This window comes from Carassius carassius, chromosome 15 (genome assembly GCF_963082965.1).
Source record: "Carassius carassius chromosome 15, fCarCar2.1, whole genome shotgun sequence".
NCBI classification, from domain to species: Eukaryota; Metazoa; Chordata; class Actinopteri; order Cypriniformes; family Cyprinidae; genus Carassius; species Carassius carassius.
In genome coordinates, this window is record NC_081769.1 from 14,179,534 (window position 1) to 14,206,260 (window position 26,727).

Genomic DNA, 26,727 nt, shown 5'->3' on the forward strand with positions numbered 1-26,727 from the left:
GCAGCTCCAAAAACAACTCTTAAAAGAACATTCTATAGACATTGTCTTAGGTTTGCTCGTAGAAATGTTGTTAATGCAAAGAGCACTGAGAAAAATGAATTAAAGTATATGTAAAGATGATATATGGTATTCAATTAATAAAAGCAATTGCTGCAAATCGAAAGTTTGGGTTTGTTTTAAAATCTTAAATAAAAATGCTAATAAATAAAAATACTACCATGTTTTTGTAAATGCACCATGGTATAAATTAAAGTACTTCTGTACTGCTGAAACTGTCACCAGACTTTTAGTAAGGGACATTCTTAATTGAATGTTCAGAATCTGGTTTAGAATGTTAATGCCAAATTATTTGACTAAGACGACTTAAAATCTAGTGTTGTTTCATCAAGTCCAAGTTTTATAAATACAACATTGACGAATATTTCCCCAAAACACAAAGTCATTTCTGTGGCTCCTGCCTCATCAAACAGAAGTGCAAGAATTATGACAGTATTCAAACACATTCCTCCTCCGCCATTAGTCGATCAAACAGATAACCCCGCCCCCAAACTCACGCCATTGGATGCTCTTGTGAGGATGCTAGGAAAAGCAGAACAATTAGTTGTTAACAATTACTTCTATCTTTATTATATGACCTAGTTATTTCCACATATTAAAGTTTGATAGAAAGTATATTTGCGTCGGAAAAAACGTCCCCTTTAATCAGAACACTGATGGAGGCGAAAGCGCTCCAAAACAGAAAGTTTTGAAGGTAACTCTTAAATACCCTATACACGTTTTAATGCACCTCTAATGCAAACTCTATGATGAACTCTAAAGTAGGAACAAAGTTCGCGCCTTCTTATCAGTTCATCTTTCGTTTTTTTCAAATAATCCTGTTTAATACAGTTTTATCCGCTATAAGGGCAAAAGTCACAGGTTCGCTCCTTTGCACGCCCACATCTTTTGTGCAGTGTTGACTCAGGTGGAGGCGTGTCCAGGTATGACAACGCGCTATAAAACATCATGTAACAGAAGAAGAGTCTCAGCCTGCTCTATCTACACACTGTCTGTCCGATTGGAGCTTTTGTCATCAGCACATGGGGTAAGCCAGAATAAAAAAAGAAAAGAAAAGTTATTTGCCAATTATTATTATTATTTTTTTTATTATTATTATTATTTTTTTTTTTTTTGCGTAACCTATAGTTTCGTTTAGCCTGCGCTGTCTGGTAAACAGCTATCACAGACCATTAAAATGTAATATTTTTATTTACAAATGTAAATATGGGGGAAAGAGTTTTTTTTTTAATTAATACTTTATTAAAGCTAAAATTATTTCATTGCATACGTTTCCGATTACATCATGTTTCATTTGTAGGTTAATACACTTCCGTTTATGTTGTAACAGGTTAGGTAACATTCATGCGGGTAGAATGAATTTAAACTCTGAGATGAGCTTATGTAACAATAATACCAACATGTTAGTTACATTAATGTAAAACATCTCTTGATAAGTAGTTAAAGGTCTTGTATTTATAAGAAAATATGAATGCAGTAATATGTTTTTCAGTTATAAATCTGTTCATTCCAGCAATACCATTTTTTTCATCTCCTCAGAGCATTTATTCAAATAAAAAGCCATTGTTAACATTACTAAAAATATTTGTTTATTTATTTGTTTAGTTAGCTATAGCTACATGGTCTTCTTGAGTTAGACCTACCTTTAAGGTTCTTTTGAGATTTAAAATATTCTACATCTTACATTTACTCCATAAGTTCTTCAGATGAGTGTTTTGGTTTCCTTTTAAATCACCATTACATTGATTGTTTTCTTAAAAATGCAGAATACTTAAAAAAAAAAAAAAAAAAGGTATCATCAGAATGCATAACATTTTTAAATGTGGAAATCCTTTTGAACCAGTGTTGCTTACAGCAACTGTTTTATTTGTGGTTTTTTATTAGACTAATACATTTTTTCTTATCTAGCGACACAAACACTGTGCTATCACAATGAAAGAAGAGCCGAGCGTTCAGTCAACAGACCCTCCTCCTTACTTGCAAGGTGTTTTATATATTCATTAATACTTCATTTTTCTTCCCAAAATGACTAGCAGCCAACAATATTCATAGTTCACAATGGCAAGTCTAAAATAAAAATTAGATTTATATGGTTTGAGTAGAAGTCATTTCATTAGGCTAAATTATAATTCTAAATATATGTATATCTATATAATTTGTAAAATGCTGTGTCATTTAATTATTAATAATCGACAGACACCTTAGACTTACTCCACCTGTTCTTTAAGTAAGCATAAACCTCTTTTGTGCAGAGGTGATCCCAGAGGGCTTTGTCAACCTAGCCTACACCCAGGATGAGAAACCTCAGGAAGACAAACCAGAGGAGAGCTCTGCAAAATCAAAGGGCAAAGGGTAAATGTGTCTGATTTCTATTAGATTGTTTTAGATGAGTCTTGTCCTATGTAAGTAGATTCATTGAAACTACAGTCAGAAATGAACCAGAGCTAGGGGCAAAAATTCTCCAGAAAGTTTACAGAATTCTATAGATTTTTTAAATGTTCATCAGTACACCTCTAGTGTTTTAACTGATTATCTAATACAGGGGTTTCAAACCGGGGACCCCCAGGGGTCTGCAAGGGACTATTGGACAGTCAATGTACAATTTTAGGGGGAAAAAACAAACAAACACAATTTTGTGTTAAAATCTTAATTCGACATTTATTGTTATTTGACATTGGTTATTCTATAATAAAACATTTTGTTATAATATAGAATCATATTTATTTTTATTTTTTGAGAGCCATAGTTTTAATGGAAAATTAACTAAAAGTAACAATATATTTGGTTTTTAACTCATTCTTAACACAATTGTAATTTTGTGACACAAATATGCATTACTTTTGCTTAGTATTTACAAATTCAAACAATTTAAAATATTATAATTTCTCTTTGGCATTGCCACAAGCTTGCTCTGTTTTTTCAGTATTCTCTTGAAAACCACTTTGGAACTATATTGTGAAAAGCAATATTTAAAAACATTTGAAATATATTAAATACATTAAATACTCAAATAATAGTTTAATAATTTATTTTGGTTATAACATAAATGACAATTACTTAAAAATAGGAAGAAGGCATACTTGTGGTCTAACATTTTGTACTTGTGGTCTAATATTTTATGCCATTTATATTTTTAATTTTCTTTTCTATTTTTGCTATAGATTTAGACACCATAGTGACTGTATCAATCTTTATCTGACCATCCAACTAAATTCTTTTCATAAAAAATCTTGCCCGTTTTATTTACTAAATGCTTTTATTAAAATAAATAAAACTAGCTTCTCTAATCTTTTTGTATTCTATCTATTTGGTTTTTTATTATACAATTAGCAAAAGCAAAAAAAGAAAAGAAAAAAAAAGGCCTCGAACATAGCTTTCTCTATTCTTTTTCTAATCTGTTTTATTTTTATTTAGCCTATTATATAAAAATATATTTGTTATTATTTATTTTATAATAATAAAAATCCTTGCTTCGTGTACTGTGTGCACTAATGCACTAAATGTGCATTAAGCTACCTGAGACTTGTTATAGCACTCTTTTGTCAATTTTGATTGCTTCTTATTTCGATTGCTTCTATTTTCCTCATTTGTAAGTCACTTTGGATAAAAGTGTCTGCTAAATGACTGAATGTAATTTGTTAATTCATACACGAAGTATTTTACATAACTGGATAATCATAATGACATAAATTGATCTTATATATATATATTGATTTTAAATTAAAGATTTCAAAAAGTGTCCCTTAATTATAAATAAATAAAAAAATCTGAAACCTTAAATGGACTATTTCTTGTTTAAATAGCAAAAAGGAAAAAAAGTCAAAAAAGAAGAAAGAGCCGGTGAAAACAGTTGGGGTTTTTCAGCTGGTAAGTGCGCATCTCTTCTACATCACAGGATTCATTTGCAGCATTATAAGCAGTGACATAACATGCAGCGATAAGCAGTCATGTGTTTGATTCGCATGTGTGTTGTGCTGCAGTTTCGTTATGCCACCTGTCCGGAGGTGCTGCTCATGCTGATTGGCCTGCTGTGTGCAGCTGCCCATGGCGTTGCGTTGCCTCTCATGTGCGTGGTTTTCGGACAAATGACTGACAGCTTTGTGTTGAGTGGCTATTCGGCTAACCTGACAGGTATATTTAATAGTTCAATAAAAAAAATCCATCTAAATGCGTGTAAATTAATTTGGTTGAAACATAAGTCTTTGTCAAATATATTTCTTTCAAAGTCTGTCATAGAATGATTTAAATTACTAGAGTAAACTTTCCCCTATAACCTAGTGTTACAGCTCAGCTATTCTCTCATAAATGTTTACTTTAATGTGGCGGTCTGGTACTACTGGTTTCAGGAAATGTTGCTCCCAAATGTTTGCAGGCAACTTCACCGGAAACTTCACCTTCACCCTCACGAACTCTTCAACGTGTTTGGCTGGTTCTCCTGAAATAGGCATTGAAGATAAAATGACAAAGTGAGGTGTCGCCTGGTGTCACATTCATTCTAATCCAGTTTCCCCCGTTAATAATTTAGTGAAGTTTCTTAATGATTTTTTTTTACGTTAGTGACAATGTTCTGGATTTTTTTTCTTTTGTTAGAATCTTGCACATTTGATTCATTCACTACTTTGTTGAACCTTGACCTAATTTGCTGGTTCATTCACACAGATACGCTTATTACTTCGTTGCGATCGGGGCTGCGGTTCTGATCCTGGGAACGTTCCAGGTCACGCTCTTCCTGCTCACGGCTGCGAAACAAACAAAGAGGATCCGGGAGAAGTACTTTCATGCCATCCTCCACCAGCAGATGTCATGGTTTGACACGCATCAGATCGGAGAGCTGAACATAAGACTTACTGAGTGCGTGAAGTGCAGCCATGTTCCAGACTCTTGTTTCTGTCATCTGATCAGTTCTTTGGTTACGTCTCAGGTGTTTAAGTGTCAAATTTATGTATCTCCTTTCTTTCCCCCAATTCAGTGACATAAACACGATCAACGATGGTCTCGGGGACAAAATCTGTGTGTTTGTCCAGTTCTTCTGCACATTTATTTCTGGTTTCGTCATTGGTTTTGTCTATGGCTGGAAGCTGACTCTGGTCATTCTTGCTGTCAGTCCCCTGCTGGCAGGATCAGCAGCTGTTTGGTCTAAAGTATGTATTTATTATTCTTTTTTATTTTTTTTAATTTTTTTGTCGCCTATAGATTCTTGTGATGATTAAATAAAATGAAATTCTGATCAAATTTATATATATATATGTACATATATATATATATATATATATATATATATATATATATATATATATATATGATTAAAATACAAATATTGAAAATTGAAATTATATATATACAACTTCAATATTTTTTTTTTACAAATAATATATTAAATATTTTATTGTAATCATTTTTAAAGGTAAATATCTTACCTTTTTGTCACCTATATATTCTTGTGATGATTAAAATAAATGGAACTATGATAAAATGTAAATATAAAATATATATTATTAAAATAGAAAAATTAGAAAAATTCTACATATATATATATATATATATATATATATATATATATATATATATACACACACACACACACACACATATATATATATATATAAACACTCAATATATTCGCTTTTTTCATAAATGTGAAAAATATATATTAGTAATTAGTTTTTATTTTATTTATTTATCTATAAATATTTTTCCTTTTTGTCACATTTAGATTCTTGTGACTATTAAAATAAATTCAAATGTGATTAAATTTAAATATAAGAATATAATATATTTGTGTGTGTGTGCGTGTGTATACATGTGTTTGTGTGTGTGTGTGTGTGTGTGTATTATTATATAAATATCTCTATTTTATTATTATTATTTTTAATTTTTTTGTAAATACCTTCCCTTTTTGTCACCTATAGATTCTTGCCACTCTGACCAGTAAGGAGCTTACAGCATATGCTAAAGCAGGAGCAGTAGCTGAAGAGATTCTAGTCGCTATCAGGACTGTTGTGGCATTTAATGGACAGAAAAAAGCAGTGGAAAAGTGAGCACATTCTGTTCTTTTCACGCATCAACATAAATTCACAACTGTTTTGTCACTTAAACAGGGGAGATAAGATTGGGCCTTTTTCTAAATGTCAAGAATGTGATCAAGCTGTTCTGAATGTGTCCGTAAATGATGAATGCTTTTCTGTGACAAACTATTTTGTGTATTCTAGGTATGAGAAGAACTTGATAGAAGCAAAGGATTTTGGGGTGAAGAAAGCCATTACCACTAATGTGTCCATGGGTTTGACACAGTTCATTATATTTGGCACTTACGCGCTGGCGTTTTGGTATGGGACAAAACTCTCTGTGGACGAGCCAGAGAATTACTCAATTGGAAGGGTCATCATTGTGAGTTTGTTAAACTTTTTTAAAAAGTTTTATCTGTTTCTGAAAAGGGTAACATCAGGACATGTCTCTTGACCACCAGTGTTGTTACTTTTGACCACAGGTTTTCTTCTCTGTGATGATTGGCTCATTCTCTTTGGGTCAGGGGGCTCCAAACCTGGAGAGCATCGCTAAGGCCCGGGGTGCTGCTTATGAGGTCTACAAAACAATTGACATGGTACAAACTTTCAGTCTGTCTGCATTCTTTATAATGAAGTTCATATTTCTTTTCTTTTTAATACCCGTATTGTTATTCTGGATGACTTATTTCTGTTCCTGTCACATGATGCAGCCTCGTCCTATTGACAGCAGTTCAAAAGAAGGTCACAAACCAGATCGTGTGATAGGAGATATTGAATTCAAGAACATCCACTTCAGCTATCCCTCCAGAAAAGACGTGAAGGTAGAGTTGTTTATTTCTCCAACTGTCAGGAAATTGATTATTAATACGATACTATTATTATTGACTTATACTGACACATTTAAAGGGATACTTCACCACAAAATTAAAACTCTGTCATGAATTACTCACCCTCATGTCGTTTCAAACCCATTAGACCTTTGTTTATTTTCAGAACACAAATTAAGATATTTTTTGATGAAATCTGAGAGTTTTCTGACCCTGCATAGACATCAACTACCATGCCCAAGGCCCAGAAAGGTAGTAAGGACATCGTTAAAATAGTTGAATATGTTGAATAAAGTCGTTATTTTAGTTTTCTTGCGCACAAGAAGTAGATTCATAAAATTAAGTTTGAACCACTGATGTCACATGGACAATTTTAAATATGTCCTTGCTACCTTTCTGGGCCGAGAACGTGTCAGTTGCATTGCTGTCTATTGAGTGTCAGAAAGCTCTTGGATTTCATCAAAAATATCTTAATTTGTGTCCAAAGATGAAAAAGGTTTTACGGGTTTGGAACAACATGAGGTGAGTATTTAAGGGTGAGTAATTTAAGTCTGTAACTTTGCCTTATAACCAGTATGGTACTGATATATTGTTCATCTATAGAAATGATAACCTATTAAAGACTGATTCAATGTGTCCCTGTGCAGATTCTGCAGGGAATGAGTCTGAAAATCCCTCACGGAAAGACCATTGCATTGGTTGGAGCCAGTGGCTGTGGGAAAAGCACAACAATTCAACTTCTGCAGCGCTTCTATGACCCTGATTCAGGAGAGGTAACACTGACTAATGAGCAACCATGAATCATATTTACCTCTCAGTTAAAGCTGCATTTCTTCAATAGTTCACGTCACAGAAATATGATGGAATTCAGTCAGTCTCGGGAAAGAAGAGCTGTTTATTTGATGAAATGTGTACAATCGCAGGTGACCCTGGATGGTAATGATATCCGCTCTCTGAATGTGTGCTGGTTGAGGGAGAACATGGGTATCGTGAGTCAGGAGCCTGTTCTTTTTGGAACCACCATCGCTGAGAACATACGATACGGTCGTGAAGACGCCACTGATGAAGACATTGAACGAGCCATTAAAGAGGCCAATGCCTACGATTTCATTTCCAAACTACCAGATGTGAGTACTGTACTGTACTTTTCTTTTTTAAAGGTTTAGTCTCAAAAAAGAAGAAGAAAAAAAAGAGGCAAAAAGAAGCTCATCTATGTTTTTAATTTAGAAAAAGTAGACTTTTTAATAATGGCCCTTTATCAGTTATCGGCCATAACATAAAATGAATTATCTACTTTTTGATATAGGCCAGAATTTTAATATTGGTTAATCCCTACTTAGAAATATTTAGATTTTTGCTTTTTGAGCAGATAATATGTGTGTTGCACTACAGTATATATATATATATATATATATATATATATATATATATATATATATATATATATATATATATATATATATATATACATACAGTACATACATATATATATATATATATATATATATATATATAATATATATAACAATATACAGCATTTCCATTGTGTGCTGTCTGCCTGCTGTTAGCTTGTAATTGTTTGTGAAATTCACTAGTAATGTCTGAATGAAAATTATATCTTCATCAGTTGTGTTAAGTCTTGAAAAGATGTTTAAAAAAAAACTTTTTTTTCTCTTTTTTTCTGAGACAGAAGCTGAACACTATGGTAGGAGAGAGAGGGGCTCAGCTGAGCGGAGGCCAAAAACAGAGGATTGCTATCGCTCGAGCTCTCGTGAAAAACCCCAGAATCCTCCTGCTGGATGAGGCCACATCAGCCCTGGACACACAGAGCGAGTCCATCGTTCAGGCAGCTTTGGACAAGGTAATGTAAAACAAACAATACATTTCCAAGAGGACTGGAATAGAACAGGTTATAGTTGCATATTATGGGTATATTTTATTACAGTTTTTTGTGGTGTTAACAGAGTATCAACCAACTAATGTGTAACACTGCAGATTAATAATTGTGTGTTGTTTCTTAGGCCAGAGCAGGACGTACTACCATTGTGATTGCACACCGCCTGTCAACTATTCGCTCGGCAGATATAATTGCTGGCTTCAGTGAAGGCAAAGCGGTGGAACAGGGAACTCACGGAGAACTCATGGCTAAGAAAGGAGTGTATTATTCTCTCGTGATGCAACAGGTACATGTTTGTCTCTCTACATGGCAACTGTGTAATAATAGTGGGATAGAACTGACTTTATTTCTATACTGTTGTTTCTTTAAATAAGGGTTTTCAAACCTAACACATTTAACAAACATGATATTCTTGCACTTTTGTTTTGCTTTGTAATCCATAAATCATGTAATTAATCCAATTTATTTTATTCCATTGCCAGCCACTATTTGTAACAGTAATACCAGTAAGAGAATATATATATATATATATATATATATATATATATATATATATATATATTTGTTGATAATCAAATTTTATCAAATATATATATATATGGGTGTGTGTGTGTGTGTGTGTGTTTGTGTGTGTTTTAACAATCGTTTTCTTATAGTTATAAGCTATAATTTTATCCATATATATATATATATATATATATATATATATATATATATATATATATATATATATATATATATGTATATATATATATATATATATATAAGATATCTATCTATTTATCTATCTATATATCTATAAAATCTACATCTTACTGACCCGAAAATGTTGAACAGTTGTGTGTGTGTGTGTCTGTATGTTTTGGTTGCATTACTGTTAAAATACAGTATAAAAAGCAATTATAATGGAATATTACCATTATAATTACATGCTTAATATTTAAGTATAAAGGAGTCTTTATACACTTAAACCATTTTTTTTATTTTTAATGTATAAACAACTGTATCCTTTAGGAAGGGGGTCTCTCATAAGAAGGCCACCATTTTTGAAGTTATTTGACATAATGTTTTTATTTTTTGTTTACTCTTCTTCTTGTTTACATTAACAGACCTGTGGGAGAGCAAATGATGATGAACTTGATGCCAATGAAGATGACACTCAGGATGAATCTGAGGGAGAAACCGGTGAGGAAACTTCTGAAACAGAAACTCCTGACGGAGGAATGGTGATGCAAACGGGGAGTGGAACCTTTACACGAAGCATAAGACGTGCCAGTGAGAGACGTTCCTCCAGAAAGAAATCCTCAAAGAAGAAGAGCAAGAAGTCCAAACAAGACAAAAAGGTAAATGTACTCCGCTTATTTGATGCTACAGAGCGAATCACACTGGTGATTCCTAAATGGAGTAATTGGATCGTTCTTTTCAAATTCTCTTGTAGGAAGAAGAAAAAGCTCCAGAAATACCTTTCACTAAAATTCTGGCTCTGAACAAGCCAGAATGGCCGTACCTGCTGGTGGGCACGCTGGCCAGCCTTGTGGGTGGAGCTGTTTATCCCTGTGTGGCCATTCTGTTTGCCAAAATCATTGGTGTGAGTGTCCTTTGTCTGTGTTTGCACATCTCTGAACATAAAACTCTATCTCTATCTCATGATAGTCTCAAAATAATTCATTTAAAAATGGGCATTGGATTTTAAACTAGTCCCATAAGCACATAGCATTTATAATGATTTACCCGGAGTGTTCAGTTCAGTAGAATCTCGTCTGTTTCTAGGTGTTTGCAGAGGTTGACCCTGATGTAAAGCGACAGAAGACCATGATGTTCTCACTTTTCTTTCTACTAACAGGAGCAGTGGCCTTCATCACATATTTCCTCCAGGTGAGTCTACAGGTGGATTTCCATAAAAGATTTGCACAAAACATTTGTGATATTTTATAAATGTTGATAAAAAAAAAATTGCGAAATGGCAGTGTTTTTATTATGCCACTAAAATGTAATTTTTACATCTCGCAAAAAGTCAACTCGATGGATGTTGGTAGGTTTGCATATATCGCAGCCAACACACTAGCCATTATTTATAATCGAAGTAGACATATACGTGTATCTTTAACAAAGAAAATACTTTTTTGTGATGTATGGGATTTTTTGCAAAATTGATGTGATGCTTTTAGGCGTATTTTCAATTCGTAATTTCAAGTTGCGCAATTTGAAGGGTAATGGAAACAAAGCGTATGTTGCATTATGTGTAGTATTTGCTAGCATTACTTTTGCTCATATTTTGGGTTAGAGATGTGAACAAACCCCTTACCTTTATTTTACAGCAAAAAAAAAAATCCATATATATACACAGCAGGTAAAATAAGTATTGAACACATCATTGTTCTCAGTAAATTTATATTTCTAAAGGTGCTGTTGTCATGATGTCAGTAACAATACAAGTAATCCAAACATACAAAGGAAACAAAACAAATAAGTCCAGAAATTAAGTTCAGTGTAATAAAGTAGAATGACCCAAGGAAAAAGTATTGAACACATGAAGAAAGGGAGGTGTAAAAAGGCATGGAAAGCCAAGACACCAGCAGAAATCAATCAATAATTAGAAAGCAATCCTGCCCCTAGTCACTGGAAATTAATATGAGCTGGTTTAGTCCCAACTGATGGCCTATAAAAGGTGTCTCATTACCAACGTGTCACATGAGAAACATTTCATGATGGGTAAAAGCAAAGAGCTGTTGAGCCCATCGCAGCCGTATTTTTACAACCGCCATGGCCTGTATACACGCTCACCACACAAGGCTCAATTTCTAAGAAAATCAGGTTAAAGTGAAATACTGGGAGAATATAGTCTGGTCAGATGAGACAAAAATAAACTCTTTGTATGCCATAATACACACCACGTTTGGAGGTCAAATGGCACATCACCCCAAAAACATCATGGTGTGGCACTGGCAAAATTCATATAAAGATCAGAGTTCACAGAAGAGACCCATGGAACCTTCAAGATTTGAAAAAGATTTTTGACTGAAAAAGAATGGGTCAAAATCACAACTGAGCAATGCATGCCACTAGTGTCTCCATACGGGAGGCATCCTGAAGCTGTCATTAACAATAAAGGTTTTTGTACGAAGTATTAAATAACTTTCAGTAAGGGTGTTCAATACTTTTTCCCTGGGTCATTCCACTTTATTACACAGAACTTAATTTTCTAAACTTATTTGTATTGTTCTCTTTTTATGTATGGATTACTTGGATTGTTACTTACATCTGGTGAATATTTCATGTCAGCAGCACCATTAGAAATATATTTACTGAGAAAAATGGTGAGGAGTTCAATATTTATTTTACCCACTGTGTGTGTGCGTATATATATATATATATATATATATATATATATATATATATATATATATATATATATATATATATATATATATATATATATATATATATATATATATATATATATATATATATATATATATATATATATATATATATATATATATATATATATATATATATATATATATATATATATATAAACAAATTAATAAATAAAACTAGTATCTAGTATATAAATAAATTGTATTTAAACATAAAATATATGCCGTTCAAAATTTTGAGTTTGGTAAGATTTCTTTTTTAAGCTATGTACTTTTTATCTGAGTAAAAATACAGTAAAACAGTACAATATTCTTGTAATATCAAATACAATAATTTGTATATTTTATAATTACATTTGAATTTAAAATAAATGTTTTATGTTTGAATTATAATGAAATAAGTTTCAAATGACAAAACAGAATTTTCTGCATCAATACTCCAGTTTTCTTATTATCATTCTTATATGCTGATTTGATGCTAAAGAATAATTTTCATTAACAGTGTTGAAAACAGTTGTTATACTTAATATATTTGTTGAAAGTATAGTTGCTTTATGTAATTTTCACATCGGTTGCTCTGTCCTGTAGGGCTTCATGTTTGGTAAATCTGGGGAGCTGCTAACCATGAGGTTGAGACGTCAGGCTTTCAATGCCATGATAAGACAGGTATGGCACATTTCCCGCATCTCTTGTTCCATTACTATATGCAGTTGAGAACTAATCTAGAACAAACAAATTTAGCTATTGAAATGTGTGCTTCATCCTCAAGTCTGTTTCTCTTAACAGGAGATTGCTTGGTTTGATGACAATAACAATGCAGTGGGAGTCCTGACCACTAAATTAGCCACAGATGCGTCTCTGGTTAAAGGGGTGAGTGGAACACAGTTATTTGCCATCAGAACCAGTAATTAAGTTTTCACTGTGGATACAGCCTGTGTTTTTGCCTCTGGTTCATTACATCCATCTCTTTAAAGTGTTATAGGCCTGGCCAAATCTGTTTCTCAGTCGAATTTATGTGAGAGTTAATCCATGTGACTACAGCTTTTAGTATTAATAGAGCAGCTTTTTTAAATTCACAGGTACACGACCATTCAAACATTAGGGGTTGGTAATATATATATATATATATTAACATAAGTCTCTTATGCTCATCAATTTATTTGATCATAAATGAAAACTTTAATATTGTGAAATAATTATATTCGGTTTCAATACAATAATGTAATTTAGTCCTGTAATGGCAAAGCTGAATTTTCAGCACCATCACTCTTAATTTTACACGTTTCTTCAGAAATCTTTCTAATATGCTAATTTGCTGCTTAAGAAATCTATTGTAATCAATGTTAATATTTGAATCAGTGTTATTTAAGAATATTTGAAATACTATTGCAGTTTTTATTAATATCTAAATTGTCATATATATATATATATATACATGTGCATTACATTTATGCATTTACAGTATCAGACGCTTTTATCCATAGTGACTTACAGTGCATTCAGGCTTTACTTTTTTTTTATCCATATGTGTGTTCCCTGGGAATTGAACCCATGCCCTTTTGCGCTGCTACCGCAATGCTCTACCACTGGAACTACAGAATTTTGTTGTATTTTTTCAGTATATCTTTATATATATCTTTATATTTCAACTTCCAACTTTTTTTGCTGTTGTGCAAACCATAATTTTAAAAAAATGCAGGATTCTTTGACATTATTTATTTAAAATAGAAATCTTTTGTAATATTATTAATGTCTTTACTGTCACTTTTGAATAATTTAAGGCATCTTTGCAGATTCTAAAATTTTAGTCGCACCATACTTTTTAAATATTGAGTGTATTGAAATATTATATTTATTGATAATGTAGCTTAGTTGGGTAGTGACTTTTTCTCTCTCTCTCTCTCTTTTTCTCGTCTCTAGGCAGCAGGATCCAGATTAGGTCTAGCCACAAACACTATCTGTGCTCTAATCATCGCTGTCATTGTGGCCTTCATTCATAGCTGGCAGCTCACCTTGCTTATCCTTGCCTGTGTCCCCTTCCTCACGGGGGCAAATTTCATCCAAATGAGAGCCATGTCAGGACATGCATCTAAAGATCAGAGTGCACTGGAGATGTCTGGCAAGGTACAGTATATTGGTCATTGACCCCCACTTTTATTTAGGTTTTGCTTTATATAATTTATGTGATTTAATATATGCAATAAAGTATTATGTATAACTGACTGGTAACTCTTCCCCACAGATATCCACAGAAACTGTTGAGAACTTCAGAACGGTTGTTGCATTAACCCGCGAAGACGTCTTCTTCCACAAGTTTATTGACAGCCTGAGCAAACCATACAAGTAAAATCACATTTCTAACACTAAACATTCGAAAACAGGGGTCTCCAAACTGGGGTCCGGGGACCACAAGGTGGCGCTAAGGGCCCCATGGAAAATTTGAAGAGGAAGACAAAAGAAACAAAATATCACAAAATGTACTTTAGAGGCTGTTAAAGTTAACCTAAAATATTTCATTTAAAAAAAAAATATTTTAAAAAGTTATTTTAAACAGAAAAAAAACATTTCACAATATAACTGCCTATGCTGTATTTTGGATCAAATGAATGCAGGCTTGGTGAGCAAAAGAGAGTTCCTTAAAAAAACATTTAAAAGATATTAATTAATAATAAGTTTATAATAATAAATAAAATAATATAATTAATAATAATTAATAATAATTAGTTTTGACTAATACAGTGACAACATTATTGCTTAATCTTAAAAATATTTTAAACACCTTTTTCTCATGCATTATAAATACTTTTTTTGTACATTAATATATATAACAACTTTAATGTTTATGGATAGGATAGGTGTCCCTCACAAGTGTTGGTATTGTTAACTTAACCAATTGAAATTAAGTACTGAAGCTAACCAGAAATGTATATGGGAAAAAACACACAGAATTATTCAAATGAAAACTGAATATTTAAAAGTAAAAACTAATTCAAAAATGAATACCAGCTATAATAGTATATAAATAATACTTAAATAACACTGCTCACAAGGGAATCATTACATTACATTATATTATATTATAAAACGTCTGAAATCTCAGAAACTACAAATAGCAAATTGTATCTGTGGCTCAACAAAAGTGCTCAGCTAATGCCAAATCTTACAAACAGCAATATGCGTTATGTTTCAGATCTAGTTTGTGTAAAGCACCCATCTACGGAGTCACCTTTGCTCTTGCCCAAGCCATTCCTTACCTAGTCAATGCTGCAATCTTCCGCTTCGGAGCCTGGCTCATTGCACACTGCTACACGCAATATGAAAATGTTTTCCTGTAAGTACAGTTTTTATAAAAGACTTTATATGTATGTGCTATTTGAATATCATGCACACTCTTTTCTACACTGATGTGTGGCTTCGTCTTCCACAGGGTGTTTTCTGTGATTGTCTTTGCTGCAATGAACATTGGTCAGTCCTCATCATTCGCCCCTGACTTTGCCAAAGCCAAAGCAGCAGCTGGGAGGATCTTACTGCTGCTGGAAAAGAAACCAGCCATCGATATCTATGACGAGTCTGGACAACGACCAGTGAGTAACAAATTCTCAAACGGTTAGAAGTGGTCACCAAAAAGCACAACGTAAAATACAATCTAATCTTTTTTTTTTTTTCAGGCAAACTTTTCAGGGAATATTGAATTCCGAGATGTGCATTTCTCCTATCCAACGCGTCAGAATGTGAAAGTCCTGCAGGGCCTGAATGTGTCCGTTCGTCAGGGCCAGACTCTGGCCCTGGTGGGCAGCAGTGGTTGTGGCAAGAGCACCACCATTCAGCTTCTGGAGCGATTCTATGACCCTGCGGCAGGCCAAGTGGTGAGTCCATCAGGTGGTTTTGTGTGCCTAGAGGTCTAAGCCATTATTTTGGCTCAAGGGATCAATTTATGCCTCACATTCTGTCTGTTTTTTGCTTGTCGTGCAGCTTGTGGATGGGAACGACAGCAGAAGTCTGAACCTGGCATGGCTGCGCACGCAGATGGGGCTGGTGTCTCAGGAGCCCATCCTGTTTGATTGCACCATTGCTGAGAACATTCAGTACGGAGACAACAGCCGCGTCGTCAGCCAGGAGGAGATCGAGGAAGCTGCGAAAAAGGCCAACATTCATAATTTTATCCTTGACCTTCCAGAGGTATGCATGATGTCATGTGTTTATGCAGTTTGCTTTACAAGCAAGTTCACTGCTTATTCATTTAATAAAACAAATCAGTAAAAACTGTAATATTTTGAAATATCATTACGCTTATTACTATTTTAATGTGTTATTTATTTATGTGAAGGCAATGCGAAATATTCAGCATCATTACTCCAGTCTTAAGTGTCAAATGACCCTTTTTTAGAAATCATTCTAATATTCTGATTTACTGCTTAAGATTGTCAATGTTGAAAACAGTTATATTGCCATTGAATACGTAAGTTTTTTTCTCAGAATTCTTTATTGAATAGAATGTTCAAGAGTTGTTAATGTTACCAAAAACCATAAAAAAAATTGTTATTTGAAATAAAATTGAAATAACTGAAATACTATATATACAAAAGAAAAAACCTTTGAAATATTTTATGAGCTTATTGCCAAAAAATGTATCATTTCGCATTTTCATTTATCTTTACATACTAAAATAAATACAACTGAAATAAAAATGAATGAAAACTATATAAGTGAAAGTGAAAGTGACGTGACATTCAGCCAAGTATGGTGACCCATACTCAGAATTTGTGCTCTGCATTTAACCCATCCGAAATGCACACACACAGAGCAGTGAACACACACACACACACTGTGAGCACACACCTGGAGCAGTGGGCAGCCATTTATGCTGCGGCGCCCGGGGAGCAGTTGAGGGTTCGATGCCTTGCTCAAGGGCACCTAAGTCGTGGTATTGAAGGTGGAGAGAGAACTGTACATGCACTCCCCCCACCCACAATTCCTGCCGGCCCGGGACTCAAACTCACAACCTTTCGATTGGGAGTCCGACTCTCTAACCATTAGGCCACGACTTCCCTTCAGCATGTATAGACATACAGTATTATAAAAATCTAAAAAAAAATTCAAAGAATTGATTAAAATTATAACAAGTGTCTTAATGGTACTTAACCAGTGTTCAAAAGAAAATCATTTATCAAAATACAATTTATGATATTAGTAATGTCTACATTAATTTAAATAAAATGTGATCACTTTAAATATAAGTATTAATTTCTTTCACATAAAAACTCCAAACTTCTAACCTGTATATTATATTATATTATATTATATTATATTATATTATATTATATTATATGCTTTAAGCTGCCAATAAATACTCATTTTTGAATTTCATGATCTATATACATATATAATATCCTTTCAGAAATACAACACTCGAGTTGGAGATAAAGGCGCTCAGCTTTCTGGAGGACAGAAGCAAAGGATAGCCATCGCTCGAGCTCTGGTCCGCAATCCCAAACTTCTGCTACTGGACGAGGCCACGTCTGCACTCGACACGGAGAGCGAGAAGGTTTGTAAAAAATAAAATAAAAATACTATTTCAAAGTATTTTATTAGTAAAGTTCATTTTATTTTATTTTTAAAACGGTTTCATTTTTGATGCTGAATGGACTGTATGCATTTCTGCCTTCAACCAGCAGATGGCACTTTTGATAGTTCAAACTTGTGTGCCTGGGATCCTGCTGGTTTTAGGGAATACCTTTAAAATCCTAGATTTACACTCTACATACTCCCTGAGGTTTAATGTCTTATTACATTTAGAAAAGAAGGGAACAAAAGATCAAACCTAAGTCTCAAGACAAGAGATTTAATTTGTGTGTTAAGTGTTGCTTTAAATATCCATTTAGCGCTAGTTTATAGTTTTGGTCACTTGTTTCTTTCCTGTTACACAGATTGTGCAGAAGGCCCTTGATGACGCTCGGCATGGCCGCACATGTATCGTCATTGCCCATCGCTTGTCCACTATTTACAATGCTGACATCATCCTGGTTGTTCAGAACGGCAAGGTGACTGAGCAGGGAACGCATTCTCAACTCATGGCCAAACAAGGGGCCTACTATGCTCTGGTGAATGCACAAGTGTCTGCTCACTAACTTAATCTCCCTATGATTTATTCTAGTGGTTGTATATCCAAAATGAAGGGCAAAGTTAAATGATTAAATGGTGCACTTAATCTTAAATTAAATTGAAATCTCTTCTGTCATTAAATATTCAGTTTGTTTTAGGACTAAATGAATGTAAAAAGCTTACATCGATAAGCTAAGAAGCATTTAAATATTCTGACTCTAGAAACAAACAAAAAAGTGGGATCATTGTTATTTGGTTATTTTGTTACATATGAAAGATACTACTCCTATATAAAAAATGAAAATATGTTTTATATCTACAGATTTATTACAGTATATTGTAAATATTATATTAGTGTTATTTTATTTTACATAAAATCATGTACAGTAAAAATCCCCCCTAGAACATATCTGCTTTAACAGGTAATTGCAGCACTTTTACCAAATGTTGTGAATATTGTATCCGTTTGTACAACGACATAAACCCTTTGAATGTGAATATTGGTTTTGTTTATTTGAGATCGGCGCATGGGGGCGCAATTTGCTCGTGATTTGAGCCTCCAACAGGTTGGACCAATTTTTTTTATTTTTTTTTTCTGCACAGGCTTTAACTTTATTGTCTTTCGAACAGTAACTGGTATTATTCTTGTATTATTCCTGTTAATATTATGCATTGTTTATTATTAAGATGTTTTTTCGATTTTTATCAAATAAATTATGCATCATTCTTTGCTGTCGTTCCTTCTAGGCATGTTTAAATTAAACTTTTTATTTAAAGTAAAGCTAACTTGTTTAAAGTCAATTACCCTGGACTAGCATATTTTTTACCTCATGCATGTCATTTTGTTTTTATGGTCACATACTGTGGAGGTAAATTTTTATTCATTCTTTTTTTCTTTCTTTTTTTTGCGCATGTAGCCAACTTTACACAGTTATGCGCTGATAATATTCTTCATATGTTTATTTTCGAAAAACACACTCGGAAAAACACTGAAATCCTTGGACAGAATGGTTTTCGTGGATACTGAAGGCGTAACAGTTTGTGTTATTTGGTTGCTGTGCTCTGCGATTTATATTTTATTTTAAAGTGAATGCAAAAGTATAGCTATATCTTTTATAAACTAACAAAAACTTAAATTTATAGTTATTGTTTTTAATTCAACATTTGAGTGTTGAGTAATTTTACGTTACAGTGATTATATTATCTCATATAAAATGTTCTCAGAAGTTTAGATTTATTGTCTGGAATTTTAGCAACTTAGAGAATGTGTACAATTCTAAAAGTGTTATAATTGTAGCAAACAGTTAATTTACTAAAGCTGCTTTTCGTGGGTTTCACAAAAACTGCAGTTTTAACATTTGAACACATTTTTATTTTTTTTTTACAATTGGTATTGACATGGCGTAACAGTTCCTGCACTATAGAGCACATTTTATTTGATAGAAATTGGACATTGCAGTATTATCAACGGCAAACCGTTCACTGTGGCTGAATCCATTTTGACTTTATTGATTGACTTAAATTAGAAAGCCAATTTTCTCAAATAAACGATGTCAAATAAACGCTCACCTTACATGTGCATGCTTACATAAATTAGAAAACGTGATTAAACACAGAATTCTCAATTTAAAATCTTACAAATCATTTCAAAGTGCGTCTATGACAGACCTAAAAAAAAAATCAAGTCCAACTCTTGGATAAATATGACGTGTTTCTTCACAAAAAAACCCCACTGCCGTACAGTTTTGGATATTTACTAGAATCAATATATGCAACTAAAAATACTATTCAAAATTTGCGTCTTGAACAAATACATACCCAAGTTTTACATCAGTGTGGAATAACCTTCTAGTCTAGTCTATTTTATTTTCAATATTTACATTCTTTTGCAGCAACAAGAAATAAGTACAATTCATAAGATTTGTAGTCTGTAGTTTCGACAAAGACCAATGCGATATAGATATCTTTTCGAATATTAGAGAAATGAATTTGTAAAATGACAAAACGAAGTCTATTCAACACTACGGCAATTTATCCTTACGAAACGGGATTCTAGTAGTGTTCATGAATAAAGTGCCACAGTTTGGTTTTGAGAAAAACAAAAAGTTAGCAATGACAGGCCACTTCACTGATGGGTAAAATACTTTTTTTTTTCATAACAACAGTAAGTAAAATAAGAATATTCGACATGTACCCATCAGAATGCACATATTATATTATGTCCTTTTTAATATCCCCTTACTTTACCAAATTAATGTCACAGAATCTGTGCAGACCAAAACAGGCTTACTTCATTGTAAATTACATTTTAATCGTAAATTGAACCACTTTACAACATCCAAGTGAAATGGCCACACAGTTATTTCACCAGGTGACACTTTATAATAACTTTCACTTTTAACTTAACAAATAGGTATTAAGCTTTACAGAAAATTAGTTCATGTACACTCGGATAGCTAAAAAGAGATGAAACTTTGGTTCATATTGTTTCACATAGGATATTCAGACTTGAATGTGCATTGACTGGCGATCTGATAGTGTTTGTTAACAGTTGGAATTACTGAAAGTTTTTATAAAGTGTTACCGAGCGAACAGCACAACCTTTTTGTGAACCGTCAGGTAAGTTTCTAGTCCATTCGAGATTCGTGTACGTGCGTTCTGAACGGGATTAATCGAGGGAGTTCGCACGGCCGTTCATGCCCGTGGTCGGGACAGACTCGGGAGGTTGCAACAGGTCAGGTGAGTGGCACGAGGGGCTACCGGGCACACTGTGCTCGCTGTCGGTGTCGCTCCCGCGTTTCCCTCCACTCGCCCCAGAGCCCGACCCTGATGAGCCTCCGGCACTGTGCGTTTTGACATGTTTACTGAGGTGGTCGCTCCGCATGAACCTCTTGTTACACACGGGACAAGCGAAGCGCTTCTCGCCGGTGTGCGTGCGTAAATGTCGCTGGAGCTCGTCGGAGCGCGTGAACCTCTTCCCACAGAACAACCAGTTACACACAAACGGCCTTTCTCCGGTGTGCCACCTCAAATGAGCCTTGAGGTGCGACGTTTTGCCGTACACTTTTCCACAGCCGGGAATGTGACAGCTGTGTAGCCCTTTTCTGCGAAGGCTCGCGCCAGCTGGACCCAGACGTTCCGCCTCTTGACAGTTCGGACAGTCGCACGTCGCTCTGCCCGAGTAGCGCCGCGCCGAAGACCGCGGAGATCCCGCCAACGAGGCCGTCGGACCCCCTGTCAACATGGAACCTCCCGCTCCGCCCAGGGGAGAGGGACTGGAGTCCGGGTACGAGGAGAGCACGGGTTTGAATCCGTCCATGAGATGCTGACCGGTGGTCAGGAGATGCGGGGACGCACCGGTGCTAAAGGCAGAGTGGCTTAAACTCGAGTAGTCTGAGTTGTATCCCCCCAGAGGAGAGTGTAAGGAAGTCTGCAGCCCACCGGAGTGAAGGGACGACTGGAGCGCGGCTCCGTTCGGGTTCTGCACGTCAATCCAACCGGCTCCCACGTCCCACCACGCGGACGCGCCCGTGGTGCCCACATCCCCAGTGGGAATGCCAGGGTGCGAGGACTTGAACCACGACTCGTAGGGATGCGCCACGCTCATTCTCGGGTAAATGCTTTGCAAGCTGTCCACGGACGTGTGCACCTTGGAAATAAACATGGGCTGGTGGCTGGGCTCTTGGGAGTTGTTGGAAACCGACGCCTGGAAAACGGAGTAGTCGTTTCCGAAGTGGGAGTTGGATGAAGTACCAGAAGTTAAGGAAAAGGCACTGGATCCCGTGGAAGTGTTCGTGCCAAAAGAGTCGCTTAAACCACCACCATTCCGAGCGAAAGAGGACAAACTGGATCCCAAACTACAGCTGCTGGCTGCCGCTCGTTTCCACGGGTGGAATCCTTTTCCGAACGAAGCCGAGTTATCCGAAATAGAGGAAGGAGATGGACTCGGACTCCCGATTTTGTTACACGTCGCAGCCAACATGGCTAAAGGAGTCGACCCCAATCTCGGCTCCTCCTGGAACAAAAGAAGTTAAAAGGTGAGTAAAGATGGTAGATTTGGGAACTGTGTGCGTTCGAAGAACAGTTTTAACTCGCTGCAACCTCAGCATACCTGAAGTGAGGCAGTAACGAAATCTGAACCACTGAAATACAGCCACTCGCAAACACAAAACAAAAGCGAAACACAGCATATAAATACCAAGATAAGTTATACATACAATGTCGTAGTTGAGAAATGGAAGTCCTGCTTGTTTCTCTCGCTTAAAACATAATCAAGTGACTCTCTCCCCGGCTGACCCAAGAAATTTTAATCCCCACGGCAGGACAATAAAGGAAACTAATTAAACCAGCACGAAACTCCTTAGACTCACCCCTAGAAGTGAAGTTGCCATCACAAAAGTGCCCTCCTCAGAGGATCTTTTTATATTTATGAATCAGAGCACTGTTTTTTTAGAGGTGTGCAATACAATGATGTGGTCCGCCCATTCCAGCACAATTGTAGCTCCTCTCACGGCTTTGAAGTGCCGCTGTGACACGGACGACCAATCAGGAAGAGCCGTACCTTCACGCGGCCACATTCTAGCGTGAGGTCATCGATGGAGCACTTCAGACAAGATCTCCACCCCTTCCAACACCCCCCTCATAATAAAACTCAAGTTAAATGAGTAGGACTGGAAGTTTTAGGGAAAACTTTTATATTCTTTTGTATGAAGAGGTTAACGAGGTTACTGGACCCCTGATCTGTTATGAATTATTATTATTATTATTATTGTTATTATTATTATTATTATGTGTGCTACAAGTTGTGAAAACGGGAAAATAGCAATTACATATCATCTCACTCTTACAAGTCGTTGTCATTGTCTTACAGGTTGTTTTGTAGAATGTAAATTCCCATTTTTACATTCTATTCTATTGTATTTTTATTTATTTTGTATAAAGTAACGGTTATTTAAATGTTTGACAATTGTTTCGCAAATTAACACGTTTAATAAAACTTTCATTTAGTAGACAAAAGTAAAAATTATTCAAATAAGCGTGCATTGTAAGTCGATTGATTAAACAAAATGTATATGCATGCATAGCAAATTAACGAAATCAATATGTATAGGCTACTCTTATAACTTTAGGATATATTATTACATACCATTTCTTTCTTTCGCTGTTTCCTTAACACAACACAAACACACACACGACAAGTAACACACACAGCTTTTTACGCCGGACTGGTGTATTTTCTGATATTTTGTTATTATTACGTATGCATTACGAATTCCGAGCATTTAAATCTGTGAACTTGTTGGTCAGTATAAAAAAATAATTTCACATAATGCATGTAAACGTCTTTACAAGGTGGAATATGGCTTTTGTGTTCTGTTAACTCTCAACAGCAATACAGTGGCAGGCTATTGATATCAGGACGATGAATGCAGAAATGCTCTCAGGATAATGATGTAGCCCTGGCTACTCTATTTACGTGCGTCGTGGACTGGAGGCATAAATTTCATTTGAATTTCAAATTTAATAAAGCAGGAGGTTTTTAATCATGAGAAGTTTTATTTGTTTGATATTAACATTCTTATTGACCGGCTCCGTTGACCAACTTGGTCATTATAGGACAGCAAAAAGTTAATTAAAACGACCGAAGATTATTTATATCACATCCTCCTCCGCCGTGTCGCCTCCTTTATTGCGGGAAGTGATAGATGGCTGATCAGATTCATTTCTCTGTTTCTTCGATTTACACAACAGTTCTGTTGTTTCCTTGGCAGTGCTTACCCTTTCTAATTCAAAGAACAAAAAGCAGTTGAGCTCAAAATTGAGAGTGATAAAAATACTCAACAAAAAAAGCACATCGGGGAGAAAAAAATGAAACTTTGCGCAAATTGTAAAAGTCAGCCATGTATACTAAAACAAAACCAGTACAGTGTGTAAAGTTAATTCTACAGAATGAATACATTTTTTTTTGAAAATAATCAAATTTACAGATTTTGCGTCAAACACCCAGCATGTCAAAATAACTGAACTTTTCTCTCAGATTATTTAAAGATTTAGATTTGTGGATTGCGAGATTATGATAACTAGGCTAACTAATGAATCTCTGTCCAGCAGTAAAACATTTTCATGCCACACAGACTAAAAAAAAAATGAAATTGCATCAGCATGTAAAGACAAACAGACAAATAAAGTGGTGGATAACGTTCCATAACGTGCAACGCTCAACCCTATAACCAAAATACAAATGTCACACACACACACACACACACACACAAACAAATGTCCCATAAACTGCAGCATTGTTTGATTGCAACAGATGCATGATGCACATACCGTGTCTGTGTCCTCGCTTTATTGATTGACCCCGCGCGCATCTCCTCTCGCACAGCAGAAGGCAGTGGCGCTCGCGCACAGTGAACGCGCAGACCCTGGAAGATAAATGTTACTTTGGGAATTGAGTTTAATTACGAATAACGGAGGAGCCGCTCGGCCACCGGTGGTGTAATCAAAACATGTGTTCATGTCCTCTGACAAGACAGCGCGAGAGACGCGCGAGAGAGGATGAGGTGGAAGCGCAGCAACAGCGTGCGATTTTTATAAACAATACAACAGAAAACACACTTCACAATTTTAGAACTTTTAAATAAATTATTTAAAAAATAATAAAAGTTTAGAACGTATACTTGGTTGAAAAATGTGCAGATAAATTTTAATTCGTGATTTGGGATTAGAACTGTAAATGATTAAATGAAATAAATGAACGAACAAAATAAAACAAATATTTCAAATATAAAAATGGTGTCCAAAACAACAACAAAACGTTCGCTCATTTAATATCCTGTTGCTTTCTTTCCCAAGATGTCATACAGGCCACCGAGGTTCTTTTTGGCCTGTATTGAACAGATGTCCCTATCTCAGCCTTTCTTCTCCCATGCATGGGCTACATTACCGTCATGAAATCAAGCTGAAGAAACCTGTCCCATTCGTGGCCCTAATCATCGCGTTATTCTGGCCCAGTGCGCACGAACAAAATGGGTTGGGTGCTCTCAATAATTTTGCGAAAAGAAAAGAGGGGAAGTCAGCGGCTGTGTCCCGGAGATGGTGGGAGCACTTTCCTCTTTAATCTTATGATTATCCAGGAAAACTGATAATCTAGTGGTCTACCTGTCCGAGTCCTGCGAAACTTCAGTAGACTAATTGCCGGAATTCGAAACTAGTAATAAAGATTTAAGACTACGTTGAAAGCATCGAGTTAAAAAAATGAATAAATAAAATAAGTAAATAAATTATCACTTTGATGGAAGACAATTATACGTTTAAAATCATTATTTTTTATTTATTTCGAAAGTCAGAATCTATTGTTCAATAAGCCTAAAAAAGTACTTAGTTTTGCCTAAGTTTATTTGCAAGGAATCAGTTTGTGTTACTGGATTACAGGTTTATAACTAATTAATTTTCTATAATTTACTATTTAATTATCATTTTATATGCAGTACATGTGACCCTGGACCACAAAAAACAGAAATAAGGGTTATTTTTTAAGCTTTCCATTGATATATGGTTTGTTAAGATAGGACAACATTTGGCTGAGATACAGCTATTTGAAAATCTGGAATCTGAGCCTGCAAAAAAAAAAAAAAAACATATTATTGAGAAAATCGCCTTAGAAGATGTTCAAATGAGGTCCCTAGCAATGCAATATGACTGGTTTTGGGGTTTAGAGTCACATATAACAAATAATTGTATGTGTTATGAATCTCTCTCTCTCTCTCTCTCTCTCTTACTTGTTATACAAATGATTTCAAGCATTTTGAACTGTTACTATAGATCAATGTAATGCTTTTTGGAAAATATCATATAAATGTGGGGCCATGGCCGGACTCTTTCTTTTCAGCAGAGGGTGGGACAGAGAGACCAGATGTCCCTGTGTGTGCAGGGCTGCCAAGTGAGGCTAGGGCAGTGGAGCCCGAGACACAAGAGCCCAAATGGTGTGACAAAGGAGGAGCAGGAAGCCTGGCTCTGCCTGGATGAACCTCAGAGAGCGCCAGTCCACATCCACATCCCAGACCCAACCCCTCGGCGCACGTCCCACAACCCCATTGAACTACTAGAGCAGGGCCGTGGACCATGTGCTGACTTTTTGCTGGATCACACAACCATAGACATGATCACAGGAGTGTAAACGCTGACATATGATCACTAGTAGAGGACAAGTCTGTGGAGTCTAAGCACAAAGCTCAGACACATGCACAGGTTAGTCAAGCAAAAAACACATTTATAATGTTTTTAGGGCTCTTGTATATTTAAAACATAATGTTGGCAATGAATACCAGCTGCTTTGTGTAATTAATGAATTTAAACTAACCAGATAAGGTGGTGTTTTTCATTTGACATACACCAGCGTACGCTGCTTGTGTGTGTCCCGTGTCCAATAACTCATTCATCTTGATTTAATCAGTGTT

At 35.2% G+C, this 26,727-nt stretch overlaps 2 protein-coding genes across 5 annotated transcripts; one reads left to right on the forward strand and one right to left on the reverse strand.

Annotated features, from left to right (window-relative positions):
* The first annotated feature begins 1,006 nt into the window (after nt 1-1,006).
* abcb5 (ATP-binding cassette, sub-family B (MDR/TAP), member 5) lies at nt 1,007-18,998 on the forward strand. The gene is made up of 29 exons (XM_059567502.1): nt 1,007-1,084; nt 1,966-2,041; nt 2,310-2,409; nt 3,861-3,924; nt 4,038-4,188; nt 4,430-4,523; nt 4,717-4,908; nt 5,027-5,198; nt 5,967-6,091; nt 6,267-6,444; nt 6,545-6,658; nt 6,773-6,883; nt 7,537-7,662; nt 7,813-8,016; nt 8,580-8,750; nt 8,911-9,072; nt 9,896-10,129; nt 10,225-10,374; nt 10,557-10,661; nt 12,755-12,832; nt 12,953-13,036; nt 14,087-14,290; nt 14,409-14,509; nt 15,357-15,497; nt 15,594-15,750; nt 15,835-16,032; nt 16,139-16,345; nt 17,565-17,711; nt 18,094-18,998. The coding sequence occupies exons 2-29, from the start codon at nt 1,990-1,992 to the stop codon at nt 18,292-18,294; spliced, it is 4,023 nt and encodes a 1,340-aa protein (XP_059423485.1). The 5' UTR covers nt 1,007-1,084; nt 1,966-1,989; the 3' UTR covers nt 18,295-18,998.
* A 581-nt stretch (nt 18,999-19,579) lies between these two features.
* sp8b (sp8 transcription factor b) lies at nt 19,580-24,734 on the reverse strand. 4 transcript variants are annotated; one of them, XM_059567507.1, is made up of 2 exons: nt 24,599-24,734; nt 19,580-22,283 (listed from the first exon to the last, which is right to left on the reverse strand). In XM_059567507.1, the coding sequence occupies exon 2, from the start codon at nt 22,248-22,250 to the stop codon at nt 20,937-20,939; it is 1,314 nt and encodes a 437-aa protein (XP_059423490.1). In that variant the 5' UTR covers nt 22,251-22,283; nt 24,599-24,734; the 3' UTR covers nt 19,580-20,936. The 4 variants fall into 4 exon arrangements, with proteins under 4 accessions (XP_059423490.1, XP_059423487.1, XP_059423489.1 ...); XM_059567504.1 differs by lacking the exon at nt 24,599-24,734 and adding an exon at nt 22,639-22,782; XM_059567506.1 differs by lacking the exon at nt 24,599-24,734 and adding an exon at nt 22,380-22,632.
* Between the last annotated feature and the right edge of the window lie 1,993 nt (nt 24,735-26,727).

What these genes read in the sequence shown, in the direction of transcription:
- abcb5 (XM_059567502.1), top strand. Translation starts at nt 1,990, where the DNA reads ATGAAAGAAGAGCCGAGCGTTCAGTCAACAGACCCTCCTCCTTACTTG. An exon ending in CAATTGGAAGGGTCATCATT is followed by an intron (nt 6,445 to 6,544) that starts GTGAGTTTGTTA and finishes TTTTGACCACAG; the next exon opens with GTTTTCTTCTCTGTGATGAT. An exon ending in CAATATGAAAATGTTTTCCT is followed by an intron (nt 15,498 to 15,593) that starts GTAAGTACAGTT and finishes CGTCTTCCACAG; the next exon opens with GGTGTTTTCTGTGATTGTCT.
- sp8b (XM_059567504.1), bottom strand. Translation starts at nt 22,659, where the DNA reads ATGGCAACTTCACTTCTAGGG. An exon ending in TGGCAACTTCACTTCTAGGG is followed by an intron (nt 22,284 to 22,638) that starts GTGAGTCTAAGG and finishes CTTTTGTTCCAG; the next exon opens with GAGGAGCCGAGATTGGGGTC.